The sequence below is a fragment of the Conger conger genome, chromosome 10 (assembly GCF_963514075.1).
Source record: "Conger conger chromosome 10, fConCon1.1, whole genome shotgun sequence".
Lineage (NCBI taxonomy): Eukaryota > Metazoa > Chordata > Actinopteri > Anguilliformes > Congridae > Conger > Conger conger.
The window spans coordinates 7,406,756-7,432,751 of NC_083769.1; the positions used below are offsets into that span (position 1 = coordinate 7,406,756).

Below are 25,996 nucleotides of genomic sequence, written 5' to 3' on the forward strand. Positions count from 1 at the left end.
GGCATGGGTGTGGGTGACTCCAGTAGCCTACACTGAGTGTATGGGCTGACTGGCTGAAGTGCTTCACACTGAAGCGATACTGTGGCTCTTTGTGTGTCTCTCTGAGGGCTGACGTGGGTTTTCTCAGCTGCAGCCCTTAGACACTGAAGCAAAAGGGACACTTCCTGTTCCCCCCCAACCCTCCTCCTCCACCCCTCTCTTCCTCTTTCACTCTGCAGCTAGGCCAGGCCATTGACTCTGCCAGAGTCAGTGGCAGCGATAGCCCAAAAACAGAGGGCTGACGTTCTGCCACCCTGGTTTCTGGGGTGGAGGGGGATGTTGTTAGGAGCAACCATGACACCTTCTACCTCTGACTCAGCACAGTTCAGTCACATTGTGCCAAAGGGCATGTAATGTGCTGCAAGCCAGATCTGCATCAAATGGGCAATTCCACAGTAACGGACAACTGCAGGATATTTCAGTGTTAAAGTCCAATACAGCCACAAAACAGACTGATGTATGCTTTTATAACCCTCAGGAGGAACTAACTCTTATCAGTCTCCATTAAGTAGCCGTATTGGGCTTTACCACCCAAATATCCAGCAGTTGTAATGTCAGTTGCAGTGGAATTGCCAAAATGGATACGGTGAAATTTGAATATGCTCCAGCAGAATCTGACATTCACCGCGTATGACCACACGAAAGAGCAATTTTACTGTCATTAATGCAAAGTGTAAATACAATACATTAACACGCTACACTACATAACTGCTGCCTGAAGGGTAAACATGCTGGATGTAATTTCTTGGCCCAGGTCTGATCCCCACAGATAATCCTGAAGGAGGGCTGATGAGAAACTGATCCTCAGTCAGACCCAATATGTGGTGCAGGTGTGTGGGTCATTTTACAAGTTCAGAGAAGAGTTTGACCTTGCCCTTGTCAACCGAGCCAAAGTTCTGCTAACAATGTGCAAACGTCGACGGATTTTAATATTCCCGATGGGCATTCTGAAAGGAGTGATTTCCGTCACTGACTTCTGCTGTCGCTTTCAATATTACGCTTGGAGTTCGAGCTAACTTTAGCGACAGTGTCTGTGCGCTTCCTCTACGGATATTAAGGGGAAGCTGACAAACTCGTCTTCCGATGGGCATGTGAATGTGTTGAAACTGTCGACGCTCGACGCTAACAGCAGGCCGGATCTCGTTTGCGCGCGTGGGGCTGTGATACCTTGCAGTTCTCACAGGCGGGGATGACACGCAGCAGGCGAAACCGCACCCTTCCTGCTACAACACTTCCGTAACCTTCTATCTGCTGAGACAGGAAGTGGAGGTGGGGGGAAGGGGCCTGCTGTCCACAATGAGAAAAGAGTCTGTCTACTCAAAAACTCTTCACTGTTTGGCACCCTTTTCTGTCATATGGAGAGCACTATGCCTCTCATCTGAAGTATTCAAAGTAAATGCTACACTAGTGCACCTCTGTACCTGTACTCTCTGTTTTTTTTTTTGTTTTTTTTGTTTTTGGTTTCGGTGTAACCTGTATTATTGTCTTGTTTTTTTATGTACTCTGATTTTGGGATGTTCTAATTGTGAAAATTGTGTTTGTGTTTCTTGTTTTGATGGAAAATGTCAATAAAAATACCATGAGCAAGAGAAATAGTCTGCAGATGCTAGCTAGTGTAGGTGCTGTGAGTTAAGTTCATCAGCAGTTTTTTTAGGTAGAGAAATTGGAAACGCACAACCCCCCCCATTAGATTGCATAATGGCGCATTCCACGTCAGTCTGGACTGATGCATCTAATACATCTCCGGCTTATCGTATCTTTTATCCCTCTGCTGTGACACAAAAGAAAATGAGGCAGTTATTTTTTGCATCACGGCTCAACTGCCAAGCGGTGAAGCTCGGTCACAAACACATGAATTACACATCTGCACGTCACTGCTCTTCGCAAACGTTTTGGGGGCGTTTTAGACACTAAAACCAGGAAGAGAACCCTGATGTGTGTGGGCCTGTTTAACTTTGTACCACATTAAGGGTAACATGTACAGTACGGTATATATCTATATATGTTTCTTTTTTTGTGTGTGTTAGTATAAAAGAACATATTTGAGATTTCCAAATATTCATTTTCCAAAAGATTTAATTTTACAGAGACATTTTTGTATTAAATTTTAAAAAGTAACATATTACTGCAAGCAATTGAGTACTTTTTACATAAAAACTTGAACAAGGCTGTCTGAGATCAGGAGCAAGGAGCCAACCAAAGTCAGTAGAATAACTGTGGCAAGTTCTCCAACATGCTTGGAACAACCTCCCTGCTGATTGTCTCATACAACTGCAGGACAGCGTTGGCTATCTAAGAGAAGTGATGCAGTTTTAACACCGAAGGGTGGTCAGGGCCGAAGGACCTTTCATTGAATTATTTTTGAAAGAATCGTATCTGTACAGAATGTTATACAGGTGCCTAAGACTTTTGCACAGTACTGTATATGACGATGAAACCAGGTGAGTGTCCCCTCACCCATAACACCCCTATGAGTTTGTGTTTAGCGTAAAAATGCGCCGTTCTTCTGTGTATCCTTTCATCTTCAGGATCACAGCTCTTATGCTTGTATCGGGTGTATCCACGTTGGCCAAAATGGAGGTTTTGGGTTTGTTTTTCCCATGTAGAACAGGTCCATTGTCAAAGTGCTGTCTGTAAATATGGCCATACATAAAAGTGGCTGATTGACTGGTGTGTCCGCACAACATAAAGCAACTGACGGATGGCATGTATGGTGAATAAACACTCGCACGACGCACCTCGACTCTGCCCCAGGCAGATGACAGCCAAAACACACAAAATAAAACACTGAGAATGCCCTCTTCTGTTTATTGTTTTCGGAGCACAGACACAGGCCTGTTTCTAAAAATGTCAATGTTTCCTTTCATAAGAATATTTCAAACGCTTTCTATGGCGTTGCAATTTTCACGGTCGCTCCCAAAAGCATTTTGGATGTAGAGTCAACCTCTTGGGGTAAGTTATAAAACATCTCTAAAAAAGCCGTAAGACTGTCCGGAACACAGGGGTCTGTGCCACACATCATCGCTGGCCTGAGGGAGCCCCCTGGGTCCTGGCACACAACAGCACCGGCACTGTTACGCTAAAGAGCCTTTTTACCCAGCATGCCCTGGGGCCAGCGTGAAGCGTTTCATTTCTGCCAAAATAAAACTGTTCAGCAACCGCTCTGAACCTCACCAAGGCGCATGACACACCACCGTCGATAAAACCCAGGGTTAATGTCACCTCGCCCCCAATGACTGAATAACAGTACACCACCCCTTTACCAACCCGGGGTACGGGTTTAACACCCGGAAGATCACCTCACGCCCAGTACCTACCTCAAAAAGGCTTTTAAACTAAATGAGAAGAATTTAATTGAAAGAATCAATATCAAGATTTTCTAATTTCATTACGAATGACACTATGTATTAACCTTCTATTCGCAATAGAAATTTGATTGTTTTTATCATTGTACACAACATGACAAGTTAACGTGCTTCTAAGTCGAAAGTAAGTCCAAGTCTAAGGACTACAGACTTTTGCAGCTGCATTTGTTTGCAAGCACATTTACAAGACACTTCCCAGACGTTCACAAGCACTTCTGTGAATATTGGTTTCGAATATTCTGTTTCAAAGTTACCGTACTGTTTATTCCCAGATAGAGCCACACCAAACAGTGACATAAATAATCCTTGGAGGACAGGGAGCAACACTGTGCTTCCTGGGACCCGCTGAAGCAGACTTATCTGAAACTCAGGAAGACCGGTGTCTGAAATCTAAAGCGGACACAACACCATCGCCTCCTATGATAACCTTCAGTTATCTTCTCTGGGATTTCCCACCGGTTTCCGGAAAACTGTTTTCTCCCCCGGATGTACAGCGCTGAGGCAAAAGACTGTCTGCCTTACATTCACTCAGGAGGGAAGAGGACAGAGGTGCTCCATGGGGCAGCCTGTAGCCTAGTGGCTAAGGTACATGACTGGGGCAGCCTGTAGCCTAGTGGCTAAGGTACATGACTGGGGCAGCCTGTAGCCTAGTGGCTAAGGTACATGACTGGCAGCCTGTAGCCACGATAAGCCACATGGCTCCAGGGGGGACTCTTACTTAGTCTAATCAACTGTATGTCAATTTGGATAAAATCGTCAGCTAGATGACATGTAATGTAATAATGTAATGGACTACAGAGGCAAATAAATTAATTCATAAATTGGACAAGAGTGCACATTCCATGATACATGATATTAAATGCATCAGGCTAAATTGTAGGCTACATTTAGCCCAATACATTTTTGTCTGAATACATTTACTGTATATCCCTCTTGGCCTGTGTTATATTAACACTCAGAATTTTCAACATTAAGACTATGCAACCCAGTCTCTGGTGAATCGCAAGAGCCAGAATCTTTGACAGAACATTTCATTTGAAACTGAACCTAGTGTCCAAGTGTCAGATGTTTTATGTTGTAAAAACAGACTCCATACGGGGTCTCCTAGCAGTACCGTACAGCCCCTCCATACGGAGGCTGCCGGATGAAGCATCAGTCAGGCCTTATGCACCCAGAGGATGCTAATGCCTAGGTGTGCATGAAAAGGTGAAGTCCAGAGCCTGAGACTTTGAAGTGCGTTTGACACGATTGGGACTGCAACTCCCATCAGCCCCCTTTCCAAAACCTTGTGTGGTACATCGCCTTTTTCAAGCAAACCCTGGAGTCAACAATGCTGGTAAATTGCTGGTAAATTGAGTTCTGCAAGTTCCAGTCAGAGGCAGAGGAAGTGGCATCCTGACGGTGGAGGTTGGAGATTGAGGACAAGCAGGACGTGGAGAGTTCACATGGAAGTTAACTTGACCGAATGGTGAGATTTGATGATGGTGGTTTTGGTTGTGGAATGGCCAATCCTCTGGGTTTCACACAGCCATCCCTCCCCAAATCCATTCCTCGCATCAAGGCTTTCACAGTAACAGCTGATTTTCATAGGGTTTAAAACTAAAACTACATTATGCAGCAGGCAATGTTGCCCTTCTGCTTAACCTGCATGCAACTTTGTGCCATTTCTGGTCTTGACCGTTTCAATGCTACCGGTATTGGAATCAATATAGGGTCTTCTGCAACTATAGCCAAACTCAAAGTAATTTGCCCTGTGAGATTCACAATGATGTAACTTTCATCAAATTAACAGAATTAGAAAAAACCTGTGCGATGGATGGATGAATGAATTCGACCAAGATACAGCAGCTTGCCATTTTTACAAATTATGATGAGAAGTGCGTGTTTATTATTGTATTTGTTTGGCATCAATTATATAAAAGACAAATGCTTTGTGATTCATATTACCTGTGGCGTGTGCAAGCCGACGTAGTTGCAATTGGGTGTACAGTAAAATGTTCCTAAAGACTACTTTAATTGTGGTAATAGTGACTAAATATTGTTGTGGCTGCTTTCACTATCTAAAATTTAGATAAAGTCTCGTTCGGTTGCAAGTGTTCCCCATTTGACACATTTATAATATTTCAATTCCCTTTTTCCATTAACTGAACATAATAACAGAACACAAGGCTCGGAAGTAGCCTGGTCTGCCTGGCTGCCCAATTCAATTGGGCCATGGAAGCCTCCAGCGATTAAATCATTTTAAAACCACACTTCCAGACCAGACCATAGCCCATAGGTCATATATTTATTCCCATTCCAGGTTTGTCTGGGATACGCAGTACAATCCGACAACTCCCTCCTTCCCCGCGTAAACTGTACACAGCAGACACTCAGTTCAAGCGGGGTATACGATGTCAACATCTAATAAACAGTCATAAAATCCTTTTTTTTTTTACTGATTTCGATCCATAGACGTTTGGCTGCCTAACTGTCAAACAGTGCTAAATGTTTGCACAACCTAGAACAACAGAAAAATATTTTCATAATACATTCCACTATTTTGCAAGGCAAATTGGCGTTGTGCCACTGACACTGGTCAATGCTGCAATGTCTTGCGTGTGTACACGTTTGTTCTTTCGTGCATAAACACAGAAAACTAAAAAAAAACGGGAAGTGAAAACGCGCCTAACTGAAAGTTACAATCGGTCTGGCCGCCGATAAGTCACCCAGAGATTCAATTAGCGGAGTCCCGCCGCCTGACAGCACACAGAAGCACCTGTGCAGCAGCAACCCGCAGCACGCAAGTTCCAGCCACGAACAAATTGCTGTAGCTACATCGCAGTTCCACCAAATAAGTGAAATGTGAACTTTTCCTTCGGTAGTTCCAACACATTACCTTAAACACGAGTGAAACGAGTGGTCCACATTGGGCTACTGCAGAGGGAACTACAGTACCGTACTCACAAACATGTTGCAGCAACAAACCTCTTATCTACTCAAGAGTTGTATCTAGCATGCGGAGCGTTTTGAAAGCATTATTGCAGCTGGGTGTCAGAGACTGAACAACACGAAACACCTAATTCCTTGTTTAGTGTTAACAATAACCACACAAACACATGCAGTATCTCTCAACGAAAGTCCAGATGGTAGTTCACAACCACCGCGGTACAGTAATCCATACAGAAACGTTCAGTTACTTTGGCTTACCTTAAGCAAACCTTGACACAGCAGTCATTTTGTGTCGCCATTATTACGTATTCCAATCGTTAGCCTCTGGTTGATTTCTTCCACTGTGATCGACGCTTAAGTTCGTAAAAGAGGATAATCCCGTTTTTGCGCAAAAGAGGAATATAAACCAAAACTTTGTCAGGTCAAAAACATGTCCATTGGCATCACAAAACAGCGCATGGCTAGACACCTTCCTCCAGACTGCAGCTTGCTACTTTAACTGTCATTCTGAAGTTTCTGGTTGCACCGCAGGTCTCTCTTTTCGTCTTTTTGTGCACTGCAGTTAGCGAGCAACATCCTATCCTAAGCGTGTGAAATATTTCACAGGTTGCGTCGCACCACAAACCCGATCGTCCCAGGAGTCAACGTGAATCTGCGAAGCTGCCCTGAATAAAGGGGGCGGGGCGAAGCCACACTCGATTGACAGGTACCTAACCATCACAGAAGCCCGACTTCTCCGCCTCCTTTATAATAATAACCAATTAGAATGCACCGGTGGAATTAAAGTGCGTGGGGGAGGGCCCGTTCATGCTGTGGCTCGGGTGTACAACTGTCACAGACTGCTACGCATCTGAAACGCATTAAACTGGCACGAAACAAGAATGTTTGGGGTCTCCCACAGAAGACAGAAGGTCAGACATTAACACCCCAGAGGTCGAAGGCTGCGCAGTGTGCGCGCAGAATAACATGCACATATCTACGGGAGGCTGCAGGCACACGTCTCCCGTGAATTTGAAAACTACAATGACACCCCAGCAAGTCAGCGGTCAGTCTACTATGCAGCTCTGTAAATGGTTGGACAATTGTATCATACTTTTACGAACACATCGTGTTTTTCAGTTAGTCAAGTTTCTATATGTATCAGTATAAGGCGTGTCGATGGCACATTTCAATAAGAAAAGGGAAGGAACTTTCTCTGCTGTCGACCAGGCAGCTGAGTCAGCCTTTCTCGTGAGGTCTTTTTAGTCCACCTTCTTTTAATCCTTTTAAACAGCAGCCGCGTGGTTGTTGTTCTACGCAAAGTTGGGGCGAATCTGGCGTATAAATCTATAAATAAAACAGTATTTCGTGTTCTTGGGTGTATTGATTCGCCCTGCTGCCCAGAATCAAATCCTGTCGAGTTCCTCACCTCATCCACAAATGGAGGGTTTCCCTATTATTGGTCACACCAGTTTGGAGCAATACATACTTTCAGGAATATCCAGAGACTGGACAAAGTAGGCAGTTACAAATGCTTAATTGTATTAAAGTGTTTAGGTTTGTGTATAAAGTTTGTTAGCACGCTGGGTAGCACACGTGTCATGAGTCTCCAGATTAAATACGTCTGCGCATTCTATGCAGGCTACCGTACATAGGTTTTCTGAACTGACTGATATGCAGCCACGGTTATAAGTGACAATCCTCGCCGGAGGTTTGAACTCCAAGTTCACTGTCCTTGCAATATGGCCTACTTACGCAACGCTCCCAGAACAAAAACGTAGGGATTCTGTTATTCTAATGCCGTTACGTACTGACAGCTGTGCGCGTGTTCTCTCTGCCCGCACCATGCACATCAGTGAGCCGTCCTATATCTTTCCCGTCGTGCTATTGTAGCCGATATAGAAACGTGTTTAGGACAGTTGCATAAGGAATTGCGTCTGTAAAGAGGATCACTGCTGGTGTTACAAGGGATTACTCAACTGCGCGGTAGAGACCAAGGAGCAGTGCAAGGTTTATGATATTACCTAAACGTCCAAAGGTTTCCTTAATTGCTTTTATCTGGATATGCCATGCATGGAATTGGCATGGAATGGAATCGGTCACGCAACATTCAGATTAGTTTATTGAATATCAGTTAAAATAATTTCAGTACATTTTTGGTTATTCTTGAATAGAGTTAACGCCTTTCCTTTAATGCATATCATAATTGTGCAAATATTCCTGTGAATTTCAATTTGAAATGGATGTGTCTGTTTTTATGAATGTTTTTGAATATGAAAGAAATGTGTTATCCAATAAAATATACCCTACTTGTTTATTACAAATGGTCCAGAGGCATGTTTATGCTCCTTCCTGGAAAAAAAAAATACAGAAAAATCACAGAGGAATTTCTTTTGTGGCATTCCTTCACTCAGTAACCACTTGTGAATACCTGACTTACCTACTTTCACTTGCTAAGTGTTACGTGCGCAAGCTAGTGGTGAAAGGCGCGGGAGATCAGAGATGAGTTGAGCAGATGGGGAGCAGCAAGCAAGGTGTTCATAACATTGTGTTTACATTCTGCATTTTTCCCTCATCCAAGAAAACAGTCACTTGAGCATTCCCTCTCATGAGCCGAGAATTCTATGGTTCTAACTGACATTTTTGACTAAAAACAAATCACTCACTCGACTAAAATATTTCCCCTTTTCCGTAAACAAGTACGAGAGGAACATGTTGTGTTTAAGGAACCCAGGATAAGTTGTTGGCAGTTTTCTTTGGGAAAGGGCTGGTATGATAGCTACAGGTGCAGACGGGCAGCACTCAAATACCTGAAATGCCTGGAATTCTAGCCCCATACTGAGCAGTGATATTAGACCAGGTGTTTGTGTATAACACTGAGAAGGAGAGAGAGGAAGGAGGGATAGATAGAGAGCGGAAGGGGGGAGGGATAGAGAGCAGAAGGGGGGAGGGATAGAGAGCGGAAGGGGGGGGGATAGAGAGCGGAAGGGGGGAGGGATAGAGAGCGGAAGGGGGGAGGGATAGAGAGCGGAAGGGGGAGGGATAGAGAGCGGAAGGGGGGGAGGGAGAGGGAGTGGAAGGGGGAGGGATAGAGAGCGGAAGGGGGGGAGGGAGAGGGAGTGGAAGGGGGAGGGATAGAGAGCGGAAGGGGGGGAGGGAGAGGGAGTGGAAGGGGGAGGGATAGAGAGCGGAAGGGGGGAGGGATAGAGAGAGGAAGGGGGAGGGAGAGGGAGCGGAAGGGGGGGAGGGATAGAGAGCGGAAGGGGGGGAGGGAGAGGGAGTGGAAGGGGGAGGGATAGAGAGTGGAAGGGGGGAGGGAGAGGGAGCGGAAGGGGGGGAGGGATAGAGAGCGGAAGGGGGGGAGGGAGAGGGAGTGGAAGGGGGAGGGATAGAGAGCGGAAGGGGGGAGGGATAGAGAGAGGAAGGGGGAGGGAGAGGGAGCGGAAGGGGGGGAGGGATAGAGAGCGGAAGGGGGGGAGGGAGAGGGAGTGGAAGGGAGGAGGGAGAGGGAGTGGAAGGGGGAGGGAGAGGGAGTGGAAGGGGGGAGGGATAGAGAGCGGAAGGGGGAGGGATAGAGAGAGGAAGGGGGGAGGGAGAGGAAGGGGGGGAGGGAGAGGGAGCGGAAGGGGGGGAGGGATAGAGAGCGGAAGGGGGGGGAGGGAGAGGGAGTGGAAGGGAGGAGGGAGAGGGAGCGGAAGGGGGGAGGGATAGAGAGAGAGAGGAAGGGGGGAGGGATAGAGAGCGGAAGGGGGGGAGGGATAGAGAGCGGAAGGGGGGGATAGAGAGTGGAAGGGGGGAGGGATAGAGAGTGGAAGGGGGGAGGGATAGAGAGCAGAAGGGGGGGAGGGATAGAGAGCAGAAGGGGGGAGGGATAGAGAGTGTAAGGGGGGAGGGATAGAGAGCAGAAGGGGGGGAGGGATAGAGAGCGGAAGGAGGGATAGAGGGAGAGAGGAAGGAGGGATAGAGGGAGGAGGGAGGTGGACAGTTTCCTAGGATGAGATATTGAAGACTGTTCTGTTACCAAATCCCTCTCCATGATTTATTAAAACAGACTTTGAAGTCCTAAACTGATTCAAATCTTCAATAAACCCTGTCCTTTGATTTGCAGTTGGGATTACGCAACTGCCATACTCACAGAAAACTAACTACGGCCCATAAGGAAACGTATAGATAGACACAATACATCCACAAATCTGAAGTTATATACAATATTTAAACATAAATCCATTGTTGCCACACATTCTTGTTTTATTGCACATAGTGTAGAACATTTTTTCACTGCATAAGCTCATGATGTATAGTCACAGAATGTGAGAATGAACACGATTAATTTCTGTAATACAATACATTTTGCCATTTATTAAAACATGCTCTGTATTTTACATTTTGTGTTTAGCTATCTCTCTAACAAGACTGACAGTCTGGGTCTGAAGCTGCTGAAGCTCCAGATGAGCTGGCTGCTCTTCCTAGTCTGGGTTGGTACGGCTTGAAGACCAGGCCAGGTCAGCTTACGGCCAGCAACACTACCAAAGAAAACCAGAGACTGCAAGCAGCAGTTTGTGAGATGGGTGCGTGGGGGGTTGGACCCAAAATGCATGACTCAGAAACAGGGATGTAATAAAGTCCCGTCAGGGCTTTATTCAGGGAATGTCCAGTGAGCATAGTCAAACAACAAGCAAAGTTCATACACGTGAAAACCAAAGTACATTACTGAGGGAGAAGGGAGTCTCGTAATCGGTAAACCATGCAAGTCCAGTAACCAGGAAAGCTGTCAGCGGGGCAGTAGTGCAGACGGACGGCAGGCAGGCTCGGGGTCGATGACGGCGCAAGAGTCAAGACTGAAGTCCGCTCCGCGGGGCAGAAGTACAAAAACAGCAGGCAAAGGTTGTGGTACAGGCAGGCAATGGTCTTAACAGGTAGACAATAACTTGACAAAAACGCAAAAAAGTGCACTGACGAACAGGAGGCAACAATTTCGCAAAGACATGACATGGAACCGAGTTATATATGCAGGTGTAGACAATTAGCTTGAGAGCAGCATGAGAATGGAAATCAGGTGTGGAGGATTGACAGGTTAACAAGATAATTAGTAATCGTTAGTAATAAACCTATCCTGTCCTAGCATTAGTAAATTAGTAAATGACATGCACAAGAAACGTAAGTTAACATGAACACATGGTTAGAATGTTAGTATTGCCTAATCCTGATCTAAAGTTAGTAGATTAGTAAGTAGACAAGGGAAATTGAAACAATTAGGGAAGCGTGAGTGACAGAAAGGGAAAGAGAGAAAGCATGAATGCAAGGTTTGCAGAAAGACACAAAAAAGTATGCTAATCAATGAAGAGAACAACATAACATGAAACAACATAAATCGTGATATAACAAGTTTGCGAAATAAGACATGAATAAACTACATAACGTGGCAAGACAAGACTAACAATTAAATCATAACAACGAAACATGAAACGTAACATGACATGAAAATTAAATGTAATAAGAAATAAAGCATAACAACATGGCGAGACTAGACTAACATAAGATAGACAGATAGATACTTTATTCATCCCAGGGGAAATTTTAGGCATCCAGTAGCTTATACATACACACATATACACACATATCTCACACACATAATAATACGTGACATGACAATAACATAACTAAGACAATGACTAAACATGAAACATGACGTGACAAACATGAAACGTGACAGTTTGTCTTCAAAATGGAGATACTGGAGATGAGGGGAGCTGGTCCCACTGCAGCTCAAAGTTAAAAAACTGTAGCATTACGTTCCTCTTTACTGGATTGCATTGAAAACATTAGCCCAACATAGCCAGCAGTGGTGCTCGAAAGCTGGTTTCTCACATGAAAATGCTAACCAGTATAGGCCCAAGAAACCAGGTGAGGTTTGTTAACCAATCAAACAGGCTAGCGACAAATTTGTTTATGATATGAAATGCAAAATGTATGAAGAAAGATTTTAGATACTTATATCTTCAGGCTTTCCAAAAGGAGACTGAGGCTATGTTCGAAACCGCATACTAGCATACTCGTTCTACATTTCAGACTGATTTTCATACGAGTAGTGTACTAAGTATGTGCGTTTTGGACAAAACCTGAGACATTGATTCCATTTTTTTATTCCTAAAACTGATTTACAAAGTGAACAACACTATATTTTTAGGCTGGGTTCTGTCAGCAGAACAAGAAAGCATCATATGGAAATGAGAAATTTGACATAATATCAGTATTGATACACATAGTGTAATACACATGTAGTAAAGACAGACACCCTAAGTCTTGATGCAGTTCTGGAGCTTACACTAACTATAATTATAGTAGATCTGCTGAATTGCCTGTTCTCGTTATTGTGTATTCCTATGTTCTTGTGCTCTTAAAAATACAATAGGTCATTTCAGACTTCTAACGGTCAAGAGAGGAATTGCAGCAACAAACACCCTAAAACCACAACACTGTTTATCCCTCCCCCTTCTCTGTGAACGCGCGGACGTTACCCCCCAATGCTCAACCAATGAGCTTGTATTATTCTAAAGCTGTACAATGTTTTGGTACTGAGTGTCAGTAGGTCAACTGTATATTTTGAAACCCAAAAGGGCTATAAACAGAGGCAGAGGGTGAGTCAACATGTCAGTGAGCCTTTTTCAATGATAGGAAGGGATAGTCTTGTAATAATGTTTGAACACAAAAACCTTACCTCTTGTACCTTTACATCTTGCCTTTTCACATGTTTGTTTTTGTTATTGGAGCCCAGCACACTGGAGGATTTGTGTAAGGTAATCACACCGTGGGCTATTTCTAAAGGACAGGTTACTGGTATGTTCGGTTGAGCAGCACACCCTTGTGGTAATAACCTAATTTGCAATAGATGTATTTGGGAGAGGAATTGTGAAGGATATCCAGTAGCTGGTGGACTGATTCATTGATGAACCGGCACATTTCAGTAAGAAAAATAGAAAGGTTGATCACTGTGTACAGTGGTCGAACCACGGCCATATTTAAACCTTTGAAATTACCATTTGGTGTTTTGCAACACTCTACAACGCCCATTTAGCGTAATTGCTTTGGAAAAATGTTGAGTACATTTTAGACGTAACATTGCTTTTCAAGAGATACATACGTGGCCGTTTGTAACCACACCTGATTGCACATAGAAACAGCCATAGACACATTCTCCAGGGCCTGGTCATTAAGTTTACATCGGAAATGTTGACATTGTAGTCTCTGGTCAACATTTATTGCCCTTATTGCACTATAATGTGTGTGCTGTATGGCCCCTCACCTCCCCCCCATATCTCTCTCTCTCTCTTTCTCTCCTTCCCTCTTTTGTCCCATCCCCCCTCTCTCCATCCCTCTCTCCCCCTCTCTCTCCATCCCTCCCCCCTTTTGTCCCATCCCTCTCTCTCCCCCCTCTCTCCATCCCTCCCTCCTCCCGTCTCTCTCTCCTTTCTCAATTCAATTTAAATTCCATTTCAATTCAATGTGCTTTATTGGCATGAAATACATATAGTAAATATTGCCAAATCATTACCTAAAATATAGACACACAAACACAGCAATTTCAAAATAAAATAATCATAATAAAATGATTATTAAAACAAACAAAAAAAACGATTGAGGGGATTTAGTTACAATTGTTAATTGTAATTATAGTATGTTACAAGTTGAGCAGGTAACACATTGTAGCTTCTGTCTGGATGGTTTCTCACTGTGGCAGGCTGAAACACACTCTGCTGCGATTGGGGCAGTTGACCCGTCTCCCAGAATAACTTTCAGCTTTCAGAGTTTGTCAGGGAAGGAAATGATTTTATAATTTTAGAAAATTTGGTAAACTATGTTTTTCTGATTTCCAAATATTTCTCACATTTTAGGAGGAAGTGCATCTCTGTCTCCACCTCTCCTGTCTTACAGTGACCATATAAACATTCCTCTATGGGCAACCCTGATTTTTTATGTTGACTTTTTTCAATTGCATCTCTGTCTTCCCCTCCCTCTCTCTCTCCCTCTCTCTTCCCCTTCCTCTTTCAATTAAATAAAATTCAAAATGCTTTATTGGCATGACAAATTAGCTCACTTGGATGAACAACAAAAAACAAAAACAAAAACTACATGAAATAACAATAATTAGTCATTGTAAATCATCCATCCATCCATCCATTATCTTAACCCGCTTATCCTGAACAGGGTCGCAGGGGGGCTGGAGCCTATCCCAGCATACACTGGCTGAAAGGCAGGAATACACCCTGGACAGGTCACCAGTCCATCGCACACCACCATTAACACACACACACTCATACCTACGGCCAATTTAGACTCTCCAATCAGTCTAACCTGCATGTCTTTGGACTGTGGGAGGAAGCCAGAGTACCCGGAGGAAACCCACATGAACACGGGGAGAACATGCAAACTCCACACAGAGAGGCCCCAGCCGACAGGGATTCAAACCCAGGACCTCCTTGCTGTGAGGCGGCAGTGCTACCCACTGCACCATCCGTGCCGCCCTCATTGTAAATCAGAATATACAATATACAATATTAACAATAACTGTGTGTGCTTGTGTGAAGCAGTAACATGTCATGGGCTAAATGTGTGTGTGTGTGTGCAGTATCTGTGTGTGTGTGTGTTGTGCATGTGTGTGTGTGCAATATCTGTGTGTTGTGCGTGTGTGTGTGTGTGTGTGTGTGTGTGCAGTATCTGTGTCTTGTGTTTTCTGCGTGTGTGTATGTGTGTGTGTGTGTGTGTGTGCAGTATCTGTGTGTTGTGCGTGTGTGTGTGTGTGTGTGTGTGTGTGTGTGCAGTATCTGTGTGTGTGTGTTCTGCGTGTGTGTGCATGTGTGTGTGTGTGTGGACAGTATCTGTGTGTGTGTGTGTGTGTGTGTGTGTGTGCAGTATCTGTGTGTTCTGCGTGTGTGTGTGTGTGCAGTATCTGTGTGTTGTGCGTGTGTCTGCATGTTGTGTGTTTTCATGTATGTGTGTGCAGGACCAGGTCATTCACTGTCTAAAAGATGAATTGTGCTGCTAGGATGCAGCAATCCTTGTTTTCTCCTAATAAAAAGGTATCTTATCTGTATCACGTGTTTAAGAATTGGGGACATTTTTGGTTAAATTTGGGGTAGAATTCATTGCGAATTTGGTCAAATTTGGGACATTCGATCAAAAGGTGTTTCTCTGTTTCAATTTAGTTTTCTTTGCAATGTTGGCACAATCTTCTGTCTTCTGGCAGCCGTGATTTCTGGTGCCTGCCTCTCGATGGCTAGACGGTGCTCACTGAGTCTACCTCGTCAAAGTGGCTCTCAGTTTTGTGTCTGTGATTGTGGTTAGAGAGTTTGCTACAGTGTACTGTCTTTTTAGGACCAGACAAGATTTAATTTTACTTTGTGATTTTGTTTGTTTCCCAATGAGTGATATCATTTTGTTTCAGTTGCGTAGCAATTTGGTTGATTCTAATTGGTTTTGTAGTTTTGTTCTGACCCTGAACCAGTGAGGTGTTAGTATGTGTTCCTGTATGAGAACTAAGTTTCAGGGCCAGAGTGCTGAACTCTTGGTATCGCAGAGCTTTGTATTGACTTGAGTGGAGGTCACTATGTTTTAAGTGCTTCCAAAATTTCATTGCCTTTTTTTGTATTTTGATAAGTAGTGGGTATTGGCCTAATTCTGCCCTGCATGCATTATTTGTTGTGTTTCTATGTAACTTTAAGATATGTTTCAATTGGAATTGGTTTTTCCCATTTGTCAAATTCTTGATTGAGTAGACCCCACACCTCACTGCCATAAAGAGCTATTGCTTCAAATATAGCTTCAAATATAAATATAGCTTCAAAAATTATTTATCTGTCTCTCTCCCCCTCCTTCTCTCTCTCTCCTCCCTCTCTTTCCATCCCCTCCGTCTCTCCTCCCCTCCCTCTCTCTCTTACTCTCTCTCTCTCCATCCCCTCTGTCTCTCCTCCCCTCCCTCTCTCTCTCTCCTCCCTCTCTCGCCTCTCCTCCGCTCCCTCTCTCCTCCCTCTCTCTCTGTCCTCCCTCTCTCCATCCCCTCTGTCTCTCCTCCCCTCCCCCTCTCTGTCTCCCTCTCTCTCACTGTCTCCCTCCATCCCCTCTCTCTGTCTCCCTCTCTCTCCAGATCACAGAGTTTTACAGAGGATTTCTTATAAACCCTAAACCCAGGATAGAGGGGCTGAGTGAATGTGGTCTGGACTGTGTGCAGGAGGGTCATTGTGTCAGAGACGCAGTAGAAGGACAGAGTTCCTGCCCTGTGATCCAGGTACACTCCTATTCTAGAGGAGGCAGGAGCGGGGATTTTAACACTCTTATTATTGTGAAAGACATAGTGAATACGAGGGGAGCAGCACAAACTCCAGGACTTGTCATTACCTCCCAGAATACTGGCATGACTCATCCCTTTCCTGCTGATCTCTTTATATGAGACTGCTATATCAACCCCGGCTCCACTCCACTCAGCCTCCCAGTAATGGCGTCCAGACGCGCCCTCTCTGCACAACACCTGGGGGTAGTCGTCAAATCTCTCAGGATGATCGCGCCATGACTGGATCTCTCCCACCCAGGTCACCTCTCTGTTCCCCTCAGACAGGCAGAGGTGGCGATTTGCTGTGTTGGGGTCCAGCGCGAGCTGACAGCCATCTGATGGAGGAGAAGAGAGGAGAGCTCCACTCATATATTTTACACAACATATATATTTTATACATCTTTCATATTTTATATATTTAAATGTCATATTATAATCTCAAATATCATCTTTTCGTTATTGTTCTTCTTCTTTTAAAGCTTTTAAAAGAAGACACAAACAAGTTTAAAGTTATTTTTCACTTATTTATTTAATTTTCAACCACTATGCATATGATCTTAATTATTTTATATTGCCGTATATTGGTACCTTTATTCACACCATCCTACTACAGCATATATAGTATATTATCGTATATGATCAATTTGTTTAATACCAGGATGACTGTAACTGAACTGAGATCTGATGGAGATGAACAAGATCCTTAAAGCAAGTCAGTTGCCGCTGACCTGCACATAGCAACCAAGGAACTGAAATTGGACATTTTAAGAGCGAAACAAAATTATAAATCTGAACTAGAAAATAAGATGGCCGCAAATAACCTTGGTTCAGCTTGGTCAAGCATGAAAAGCAGGCCTTGGAGATTCAAAGAGCGGCCGTCAGGCCACACTAGACGGTTTCAATTCTGATATTGAATTTGCTAATGCTCTTAACTGTTTTTATAATCGTTTTGATACTTTTGATTTTAGCAGGGAAATTCAAGAACTGAGTCACAAACTGGAGGAGAACCAGCACTTTGCCATAGACCTAAATGATGTACAACAGGCCTTCCTCTCTGTAAGAATAAACAAGAGCCATGGACCTGACAATATCTGTGGTCGTCTAGTTAAATCTTGTGCGAGACAACTGAGCCCTGTATTCCATTATATTTTTAACAGGTCATTACAGGAGCAGCATGTCCCTAAGATTTGGAAGGATGCGGTGGTAGTCCCTGTTCCCAAAACTTGTAGCCCCAAAATTCTTAATGATTTTAGACCAGTCGCCCTCACATCCATCGTAATGAAAGTCTTTGAAAAACTGGTCAAGTCAGAAGTTTTAAAGGAAACTGAGCACGCACTTGACTCCATGCAGTTTGCATATAGGCCACACAGAGGAGTAGAGGATGCAACAGTGACCTTGCTTAACTTGCTGGTTAAACACTTGGAAGGGAATGGGTCTCATGCTAGACTTTTATTTGTGGATTTTTCTAGTGCTTTTAATACCATTCAACCTCACATTTTAATCAGTAGACTTTTAGAACAGTTCAACTTAGGCAACAATCTGGTGGGCTGGATCCTTGATTTTTTAACTAACAGGACACAGAGAGTGAGGGTAAATGAAACCCTATCAGTCTGCTTATCCACTGGCTCCCCACAAGGGTGCGTGCTTTCACCACTTTTATTCATTCTCTACACAAATATATGTCAGAGCACATATGACAACAGGACCTTTTGAAAGTACGCAGACGATACGGTCATAGTCAGCCTGCTACAGGATTCTGAAATTGGCCACGGTCCAGTCATCGATGACTTTGCCAAATGGTGTGAGGAATCTTATCTTCATTTAAACATATCTAAGACTAAAGATATGCAAATTGATTTTAGAAAAAAGGCCCACACACATGAAGTTGCATCCATTAAGAGCCAAACTGTCGAGTGTGTACAATCGTACAAATATCTTGGGACAATTATTGACTCACAATTGAAGTTTGAAATGAATTGTGAAGCTGTGTGCAAAAAGGGGCACCAGCGTTTATATTGTTTGAGAAAACTGTCCCGGTTCCATATTGACAGAACCATGATGACCCTATTTTATCGTGCTTTTATTGAGTCCATCATGTCTTTTTCTTTGGTGTCATGGTTTGGTAATCTTTCTTTGAAGAACAGAAACTCTTTGAACCAGAAATGGTCTAGTAAATTGATCGGGGGGGAGCAACAGCTTAATCCTGAGTTTCTATACATCAGGCAGCTACAGCGAATATCCAGCTCAATCGTAAATGAGTTCCACCCTCTGCACAGTGAATTCCGGCTTCTCCCTTCTGGGTGTAGACTTGCCGTCCCAAAGTGCAGAACTAAGCGCTATAGAAATAGCTTTGTTCCAGCAGCCATTATTGAGTGGAACAAGTCAGAGCGCTGATAAGCTTTCCACTGTCTGATGCGTCTATTCTGCGTTGTATTTACCGATCCACTGGAGGATTGGAACCCCTGAGCACTTTTTGCACCCTGCACTTTATACGCTTGTTGTATTTTATGTGTTTTTAAGTATTGTGTGACTCTCTCTGCAAACAAATTTACCTACGGGTACAAATAAAGTAACTTGAACTTGAACTTGAAGTTATGAATGCAGACAATTATTAATTATACAAATAATCTACTTCCTCATTTTCCCTCATTATCTCTTGTTGCTTCATTCTTAGATTTTTGGCTTAATTACAGACTTACATTGTAAGAAGTCCTGTCTGGTCGTGGGCTCTGGATCAGAGACGTATTCCACTGTGGAGGGGGGATCACAAGAAAGTTCAGTTTCCAAATATTACCCTTTTTATAATATCCTGGAGAAATGTAATGCTCGTTTCACTTTTAAAATATGCAGGTAAATGACAGCTGATATCACCCAGAATACAGTATCAGAGATGAGACAGGATGGTTTTATCAACTGCTGAGGAATTTTACTTGTGTTCTCTCCTCTCATCCCTATGCAGTATCTTGCATCCTTGTAAACAAAGACATACTGGTCATGCTGTATTTTGTTCCCTGAAGTTTAAACAAAAATGGTTATGCCCTAGTCAGAAAGACTGCCACCTTGTCAGGTTTCGTGTTTTTTGTCTATGTGCTTCGCGTTTCCGTGTTTCCCTGTTTCTTGTTACAGCTGCTGTATTGACCCATTACTTGAACACTTGACCACAAACTGCCTTATCCCTGCTGTATCTGTTTGCTGGCTATCGACCCACATTTGTGTGACTCGCCTTTATAAAAATAAAGGCTCTGTCACTCACCCCTCTCATAAATCATATATAACCTGTGAGACAGACTGAAATGTCACTCACCCCTCTTATTAATAATACATAGCCTCTTAAAGTGCCTTTCATGATGCAAGAGTTTGTCCACCAACCTCTTCCAGAAAATTTGAACTCTGCCTTGAAAACATCCTCCAGTATCTCTTTCATTTCAGTGACAGATTTTCTCACAGCCTCAAATGAGACGTTTGGACTGACAGTGATGCTGGGTAAGTCTCCAGGTCCAGGAGGGGCATAGACAGACTGACAGCTCTGCAGATAGACAGACAGACAGGCAGACAGAGAACAGTCTCGACACAGATTCCCATGCAGATCATTGTAAATGAGGAACACGTCTTACCATGTATGTACAGTATACACAGTGCAGACTGTCAGAGAGCCGGCGATGGTACCTGGAGGAAATGGATGTGATCCTCTGTGTTTGAAATCTGCTCCAACTCAGCCTCTCTCCTCCTCAGCTCAGCAATCTCCTGCTCCAGTCGCTCCAGGAGTCCTTCAGCCCGACTCACTTCAGCCTTCTCCTGATCTCTGATCAGCTCTTTCACCTCAGAGCGCCTTCTCTTCATGGAGCGGATCATCTCAGCAAAGATCCTCTCGCTGTCCTCCACTGCTGTCTGAGCAGACCACTGTTAGGAGACACAGAGAGAGGAGGGCTTTCACACAGCTCTTACCGGGATCAGCCTGTTCCCCACAGTGTGACTCAGTGGGATTGAGCCCCACAGGACTGGAAAGTGGCCCAACACTGGGCTCCTCACTGGCTGACTGGAGGAGAGCCCTGACTGAGCCCTGAAATGGCTCTTCCAGCAGCCAGGTATAGTCTTCTCCTCTGGTCAGTACCCACCTTGAGTGACTGCACATGCTGTCTCAGATCCTGCCGCTCCTTCTCTCTCTCCTGGATTCTCTGCTGAAATTTACTCTTCGTCACCCCCAGCTGCTTCTGTGGACAGATCATTTTTCTCAAATCACATTGCCATGAAGAACATTTCAATGACATTTTAATTTTCAAAATGATTTTAAATATGACAAAATACAGTCCCCTCCAAAAGTTTTGCAACAGCAAGGTCAATTCCTTTGTTGAAATCCCCATCAATCCCCATCATTGAGTTTGAGATGACAGATCCGATTTGTTTAGGTGAGCAAACGTATTGGACCATGTGACTGACTGGTGTTTCTTGTTGCCCAGATTTGTCCTGTTAGATTCATTGGTTAAATGATAAATAGAAATAGATCTACACTTGGTTTTACCCTTGTAAAAGGGTAAGCAAAAAAAAACTGCTGGCCTACTGACCAACAGACATTGAACAGGAAAACAACAGCAGCTGATAACAGAAACATTGTGAGAGCTGTGATGAAAAACCCCAAAACATCAGTCAGTGACATCACAAACCATCTCCACAGGGCAGGGGTGAAGGTATCTCAATGAACTGTTAGAAGAAGACTTAGAGGGCAGCAATATAGAGGCTATACCACAAGATGCAAACCACTCATCTGTAGTAAGAGATTACAATTTGTAAAGGAGTACAAGGATGAATCACAAAAGTTCTGGAACAAAGTTTTATAGACTGATGGGACCAAGACTGACCTCTACAAAAGTGATGAAAAGGCCAAAATGAGGAGAAAGAAGGGATCTGCTCATGATTCAAAACATACAAGCTCATCTGTGAAGCACGATGGAGGCTTGGGCTTGCATGGCTGCTTCTGGAGTGGGCTCACTACATTTACATTTACATTTTAGTAATTTGGCAGACGCTTTTAGACGCTGTTCTAAACATATAGTCATCATAAGTGCAATTTTTTTTTTTTTTTTTTTTTTTGGGGGGTTAGACAAGAGGGATGGGGATATCAGAAAGGGGGGCGGGGGAAATCAGGAGGGAGGACTAAGGTATAGTTTTAAAAGGTGTGTTTTTAGTCTGCGTTGAAATAGGGGGAGGGATTCTGCTGTCCTGACAGTGGTAGGCAAGTCATTCCACCACTGAGGAACCAGAACGGAACACAGGCGTGAACGTACAGCTTGACCACCAGGTGCTCGTAGAGAGGGAACCATAAGGCGACCAGAGCTGGCAGACCGGAGTGGTCTAGCTGGGGAGTAGGGAGTGATAAAGGTTTGTATGTAAGGTGGGGCAGTCCCTTTAGCAGCCTGAAATGCCAACACTAGGGCCTTGAATCGGAATCACTAATTACTAATCACTAATCTTTATTGGTGATGCAACCCATGATGGTAGCAGCAGGATGAATTCAGAAGTCTACAAAAACATTCTGTCTGTGAACTTATGGAGAAATGCGTCAAAACTCATTGGGAGGAACTTCATTATGCAGCAAGATATTGATGCAACACTGTTACGGCCACTTGGGCCTCTCAGCCGTATTCTGCATTATGTTGCTTATTTCTGTTCTGGTGTCCTGTAGGCCTGGTCCCGTGTGTTCCTGGATGCGATGTGCCAGCGCGCGGGGCGTGTCCCAGCCGAGGACATAAAGTGGGCCTGGCCTTCCAGAGAAGCGGCGGGAGCTTTGCTTTGTCTTTTGCGTTTGAGATCAGTTTGAAATACATATGTTTTCACGTAATTAAACCCTAAATGTGAAACAGTTGCGAAGTCTCTCCTGCCGTTTTCTTTGTTACCTTGAGCCGGTAACAAACACACACTGCCAACACAACAAAGGACTTCGTTAGGGAGAAAAAGTGGAAGGTTCTAGACTGGCCAAGTCAATCACCAGACCTTAACCCAATTGAGTGGAAAAAACCCCCAAAACAAACATCAAATGAAAGACGCTGCAGTAAAAGCCTGGAAAAGCATCACAAAAGAAGAATGCAACAGTTCGGTGATGTCAATGGGTTGTAGGCTTGGTGCAGTTATATGCTACCAAATATGAAGTGTTATTTACATTACATTACATTATTGGCATTTGGCAGACGCTCTTATCCAGAGCGACGTACAACAAAGTGCATACCCATAACCAGGGATAAGTTCGCTGAAAGACCCTAGAGGTAAGTACAATTTCAACTGCTACCTGTACAACAAAGATAAGGACAAGGGGCTTTTTTTTATATATTTTTTTTATTTTTGAACAAACAAACAAACAGAGCAAAAGTCACCAAAGTTAACTATCCAAACACTGCAAAGTATTTACTTTCATTTACTTAAATACTCTCTGTTCCAATACTTTTGCTCATCTAAAAAGTGGGTGGTCTGATACCAAAGGTGCTATGTTCTAAGTAGCTTATCACATCTAGGTGTAAATACCAGGGAATAAAAGTTCTAATTCTGAACTGGTGATGGGTGTGAACAAAGCTGTCACCCAGAGCTAACCTAGGCTCTTATCACTCTGGACTTCAGACCCGGAAATCCCTGTGTTGTTCAGCACCTTTTCAAAACGTATTAATCATTTCAAACTATACACAGCTAAGAAGCCATCGTATTGTAGTGATCGGCCAAGATGATATCTGTCATCTCTGTAACGAAGCATGAAAGCTTACCTGTTTCTCTGTACTTTCTGCCGCAGCTGAGACTGTTTCATGGCCGCTGTGTTCATCCATCATACACAGCATACAGATACACTGCTGATCGGTACGACAGTAAATCTCCAGAAGTTTGCCATGATGAGAGCAGATCTTCTCCTGCAGGTTTCCAGTGGCATTGACCAGTTTGTGTTTCTTCAGGGGAGGAAATTCATAGTGAGGCTGGAGGTGAGTTTCACAGTAAGAGGCCAGACACGTCAGACAGGACTTGAAGGCTTTGCACTTTCTCCCAGTGCAGAAATCACACGCCACGTCTCCAGGTCCAGCGTAACAGTGAGCAGGAGGAGCAGCGTGGAGTCCTGTCTTCTTCAGTTTCTCCACCACTTCAGCCAGGATGGTGTTTCTGCCCAGAACAGGCCTTGGGGTGAAGGTCCGTCTGCACTGGGGACAGCTGTAGATGCCAGTATAATCATCCTGATCCCAGCAGCCCTCAATACAGCGCATACAGTAACTGTGTCCACAGGGAATAGCCACTGGATCCTTCAGTAGATCCAGACAGATCGAACAGTTGAACTCGTCCTGATCCAGTAAAACTCCACCTTCAGCCATTTCACTGCTCACACTGAATGAGACACAGTTTAGTGTCCTATCTCTGAAAGAGACGTTAAGTTTTATTTCTCTGAAAGAGATCGAGTTCAGTTTCGTTTCTCTGAAACTGCTTGAAAGATAGTGGCATTGACTTCCTGGTTCTGACCACAGCTGCAGGAGGTGTGACGTTGGACTGAGGCCAGGCTGAGCAGAGCAGGCAGACCAGGGGCCTCATTTATAAACGTTGCGTAGGCACAAAACAATGCGCAGGCCACTTTCTAAGCAAACTTTGGCATTTATAAAAAACGAACTTGACGGGAAAATGTGCGGTCCTCCACGGAAACTCTGACCCATGCGTACGCACATTAACTGGAGAAATGAGAAACTGTGCCTTTAATGCTCGTGACGTAAGACCAGGAAAACGGGAAGTGAAACAGGATTTAAAAAGGTATAAAGATTTGCCGGGAGTTGTGGCTGCTTATGGCTGCTGTAAGGACGTGCTTCGTCCCTGTTATACTTATTAAAGTGTTGTGTTGTTGAATCTCGCTATACGGGTTCTCTCCCTTCCTAAGTGCAACACAACATTTGGCAACGAGAGAAGTCGAAAATGATATACAACAGATACCACTGTGTAAAATAAATCGAAATTGATTGTTGTTGATTGTAATCTTAAAGGGTTCTGATTTTTTGCATGTTTACACTAGGACTCGGAACTATACTGTCCTCTCAGGTCCTATTTGCACTTGTTCTTGTGTTTAATTTGCACTTTGTTGTACGTCACTCTGGATAAGAGCGTCTGCTAAATGCAATGTAATGTAATGTAATGTAATGTAATGAAACATTACCTCTCACGTATCATATACGAAGATAACGGATAAAAGCCTCTCTTACAACGAATAAACAAACAGCTGTTTGATTGATGCTCCCTGGAGTGCCCAAAAAATATGATTTAGGATGATAAATATAAACGGAGATATTGTTGTAAAATAATCCCTCAAATATGTAGACGAATTGTTAAACAATACTTCATGTTATTAAATGTATTCTCATAAATAATATGGTGAACAGTCGGACAAATTGCGCTGCACTGATGCCGTTTATAATGCGTCAGTCGGGCAGATACGAGCATAGTTTCATATATTGTTATCATATTCATATATAATGTTTTATAATGTGTTTATTGTTATAAATTTTTGTTCGTTTTATCTCTTAATTTTGTAACTGTGTTTTCAATGGTGCTAGACAAATAACGTGTATTATTATTATTATTATTATTATTATTATTATTATTATTACATTATTGGCATTTGGCAGACGCTCTTATCCAGAGCGACGTACAACAAAGTGCATACCCATAACCAGGGATAAGTTCGCTGAAAGACCCTAGAGGTAAGTACAATTTCAACTGCTACCTGTACAACAAAGATAAGGACAAGGGCCATTCCTTTTTTTTTTTTTTTTTGAACAAACAAACAAACAAACAGAGCAAAAGTGACCAAAGTTAACTATCCAAACACTGCTTACCTAGCCAACTAAAAATACCGATACACAAAGCAAGTCACAGAGACAACAATTAAGGTTCACAGGGAGGTAGGGAGGGATGGGGAGAGGTGCTGCTTGAAGAGGTGCGTCTTCAGCTTGCGCTTGAAGGTGGGGAGAGATTCTATAGTTCTGACCTCAACGGGGAGTTTGTTCCACCACCGTGGAGCCAGAACAGACAGTAGTCGTGAGCGTGAGGTGGAGGTTCTGAGAGGGGGAGATGCCAAGCGGCCTGTGGAGGCTGAACGAAGAGGTCTGGCAGGGGTGTAGGGTCTGATGATTTTTTGCAGATAAGCTGGGGAAGACCCTTCAACTGCTTGGAAGGCTAGCACCAATGTTTTGAATTTGATGCGAGCCATGACAGGCAGCCAGTGGAGGGAAGTAAGCAGGGGGGTGACGTGTGAGTATTTGGGAAGGTTGAAGACCAGACGAGCTGCTGCATTCTGGATGAGTTGGAGGGGTCTGATGGCGGACGCTGGGAGGCCAGCCAAGAGGGAATTGCA

General features: G+C 43.8%; 2 protein-coding genes across 3 annotated transcripts in view; both read right to left on the reverse strand.

The window, feature by feature from the left end:
• The window catches only part of LOC133138361 (kinesin-like protein KIF21B), a 90,328-nt gene extending 83,360 nt beyond the window's left edge, over positions 1-6,968 (reverse strand). For both annotated transcript variants that reach the window (XM_061257017.1, XM_061257016.1), the window contains exon 1: positions 6,594-6,968. In XM_061257017.1, coding sequence (XP_061113001.1) covers positions 6,594-6,634 — 41 coding nt within the window. In that variant the 5' untranslated portion in view covers positions 6,635-6,968. The remainder of the gene's footprint in view (positions 1-6,593) is intronic.
• Positions 6,936-24,070, reverse strand: LOC133138617 (tripartite motif-containing protein 16-like). The gene is made up of 7 exons (XM_061257527.1): positions 23,385-24,070; positions 20,754-20,849; positions 20,305-20,538; positions 20,008-20,164; positions 19,338-19,388; positions 16,386-16,973; positions 6,936-7,000 (listed from the first exon to the last, which is right to left on the reverse strand). Exons 1-7 carry the CDS (start codon positions 23,973-23,975, stop codon positions 6,936-6,938), a joined length of 1,782 nt encoding a protein of 593 aa, XP_061113511.1. The 5' UTR covers positions 23,976-24,070.
• Between the last annotated feature and the right edge of the window lie 1,926 nt (positions 24,071-25,996).

Excerpts from the sequence above, each read along its gene's own strand:
- LOC133138617 (XM_061257527.1), bottom strand. The coding sequence starts at position 23,975 with ATGGCTGAAGGTGGAGTTTTACTGGATCAGGACGAGTTCAACTGTTCG. Across the intron at positions 16,974-19,337 it reads CAGACAGGACTTCTTACAAT|ATGGCTGTCAGCTCGCGCTG; the intron begins GTAAGTCTGTAA and ends CTCCTCCATCAG. Across the intron at positions 7,001-16,385 it reads GAGGGAGACAGAGAGGGGGA|GGCAGCTTCGCAGATTCACG; the intron begins GGGGAGGAGAGA and ends CCCTTTATTCAG.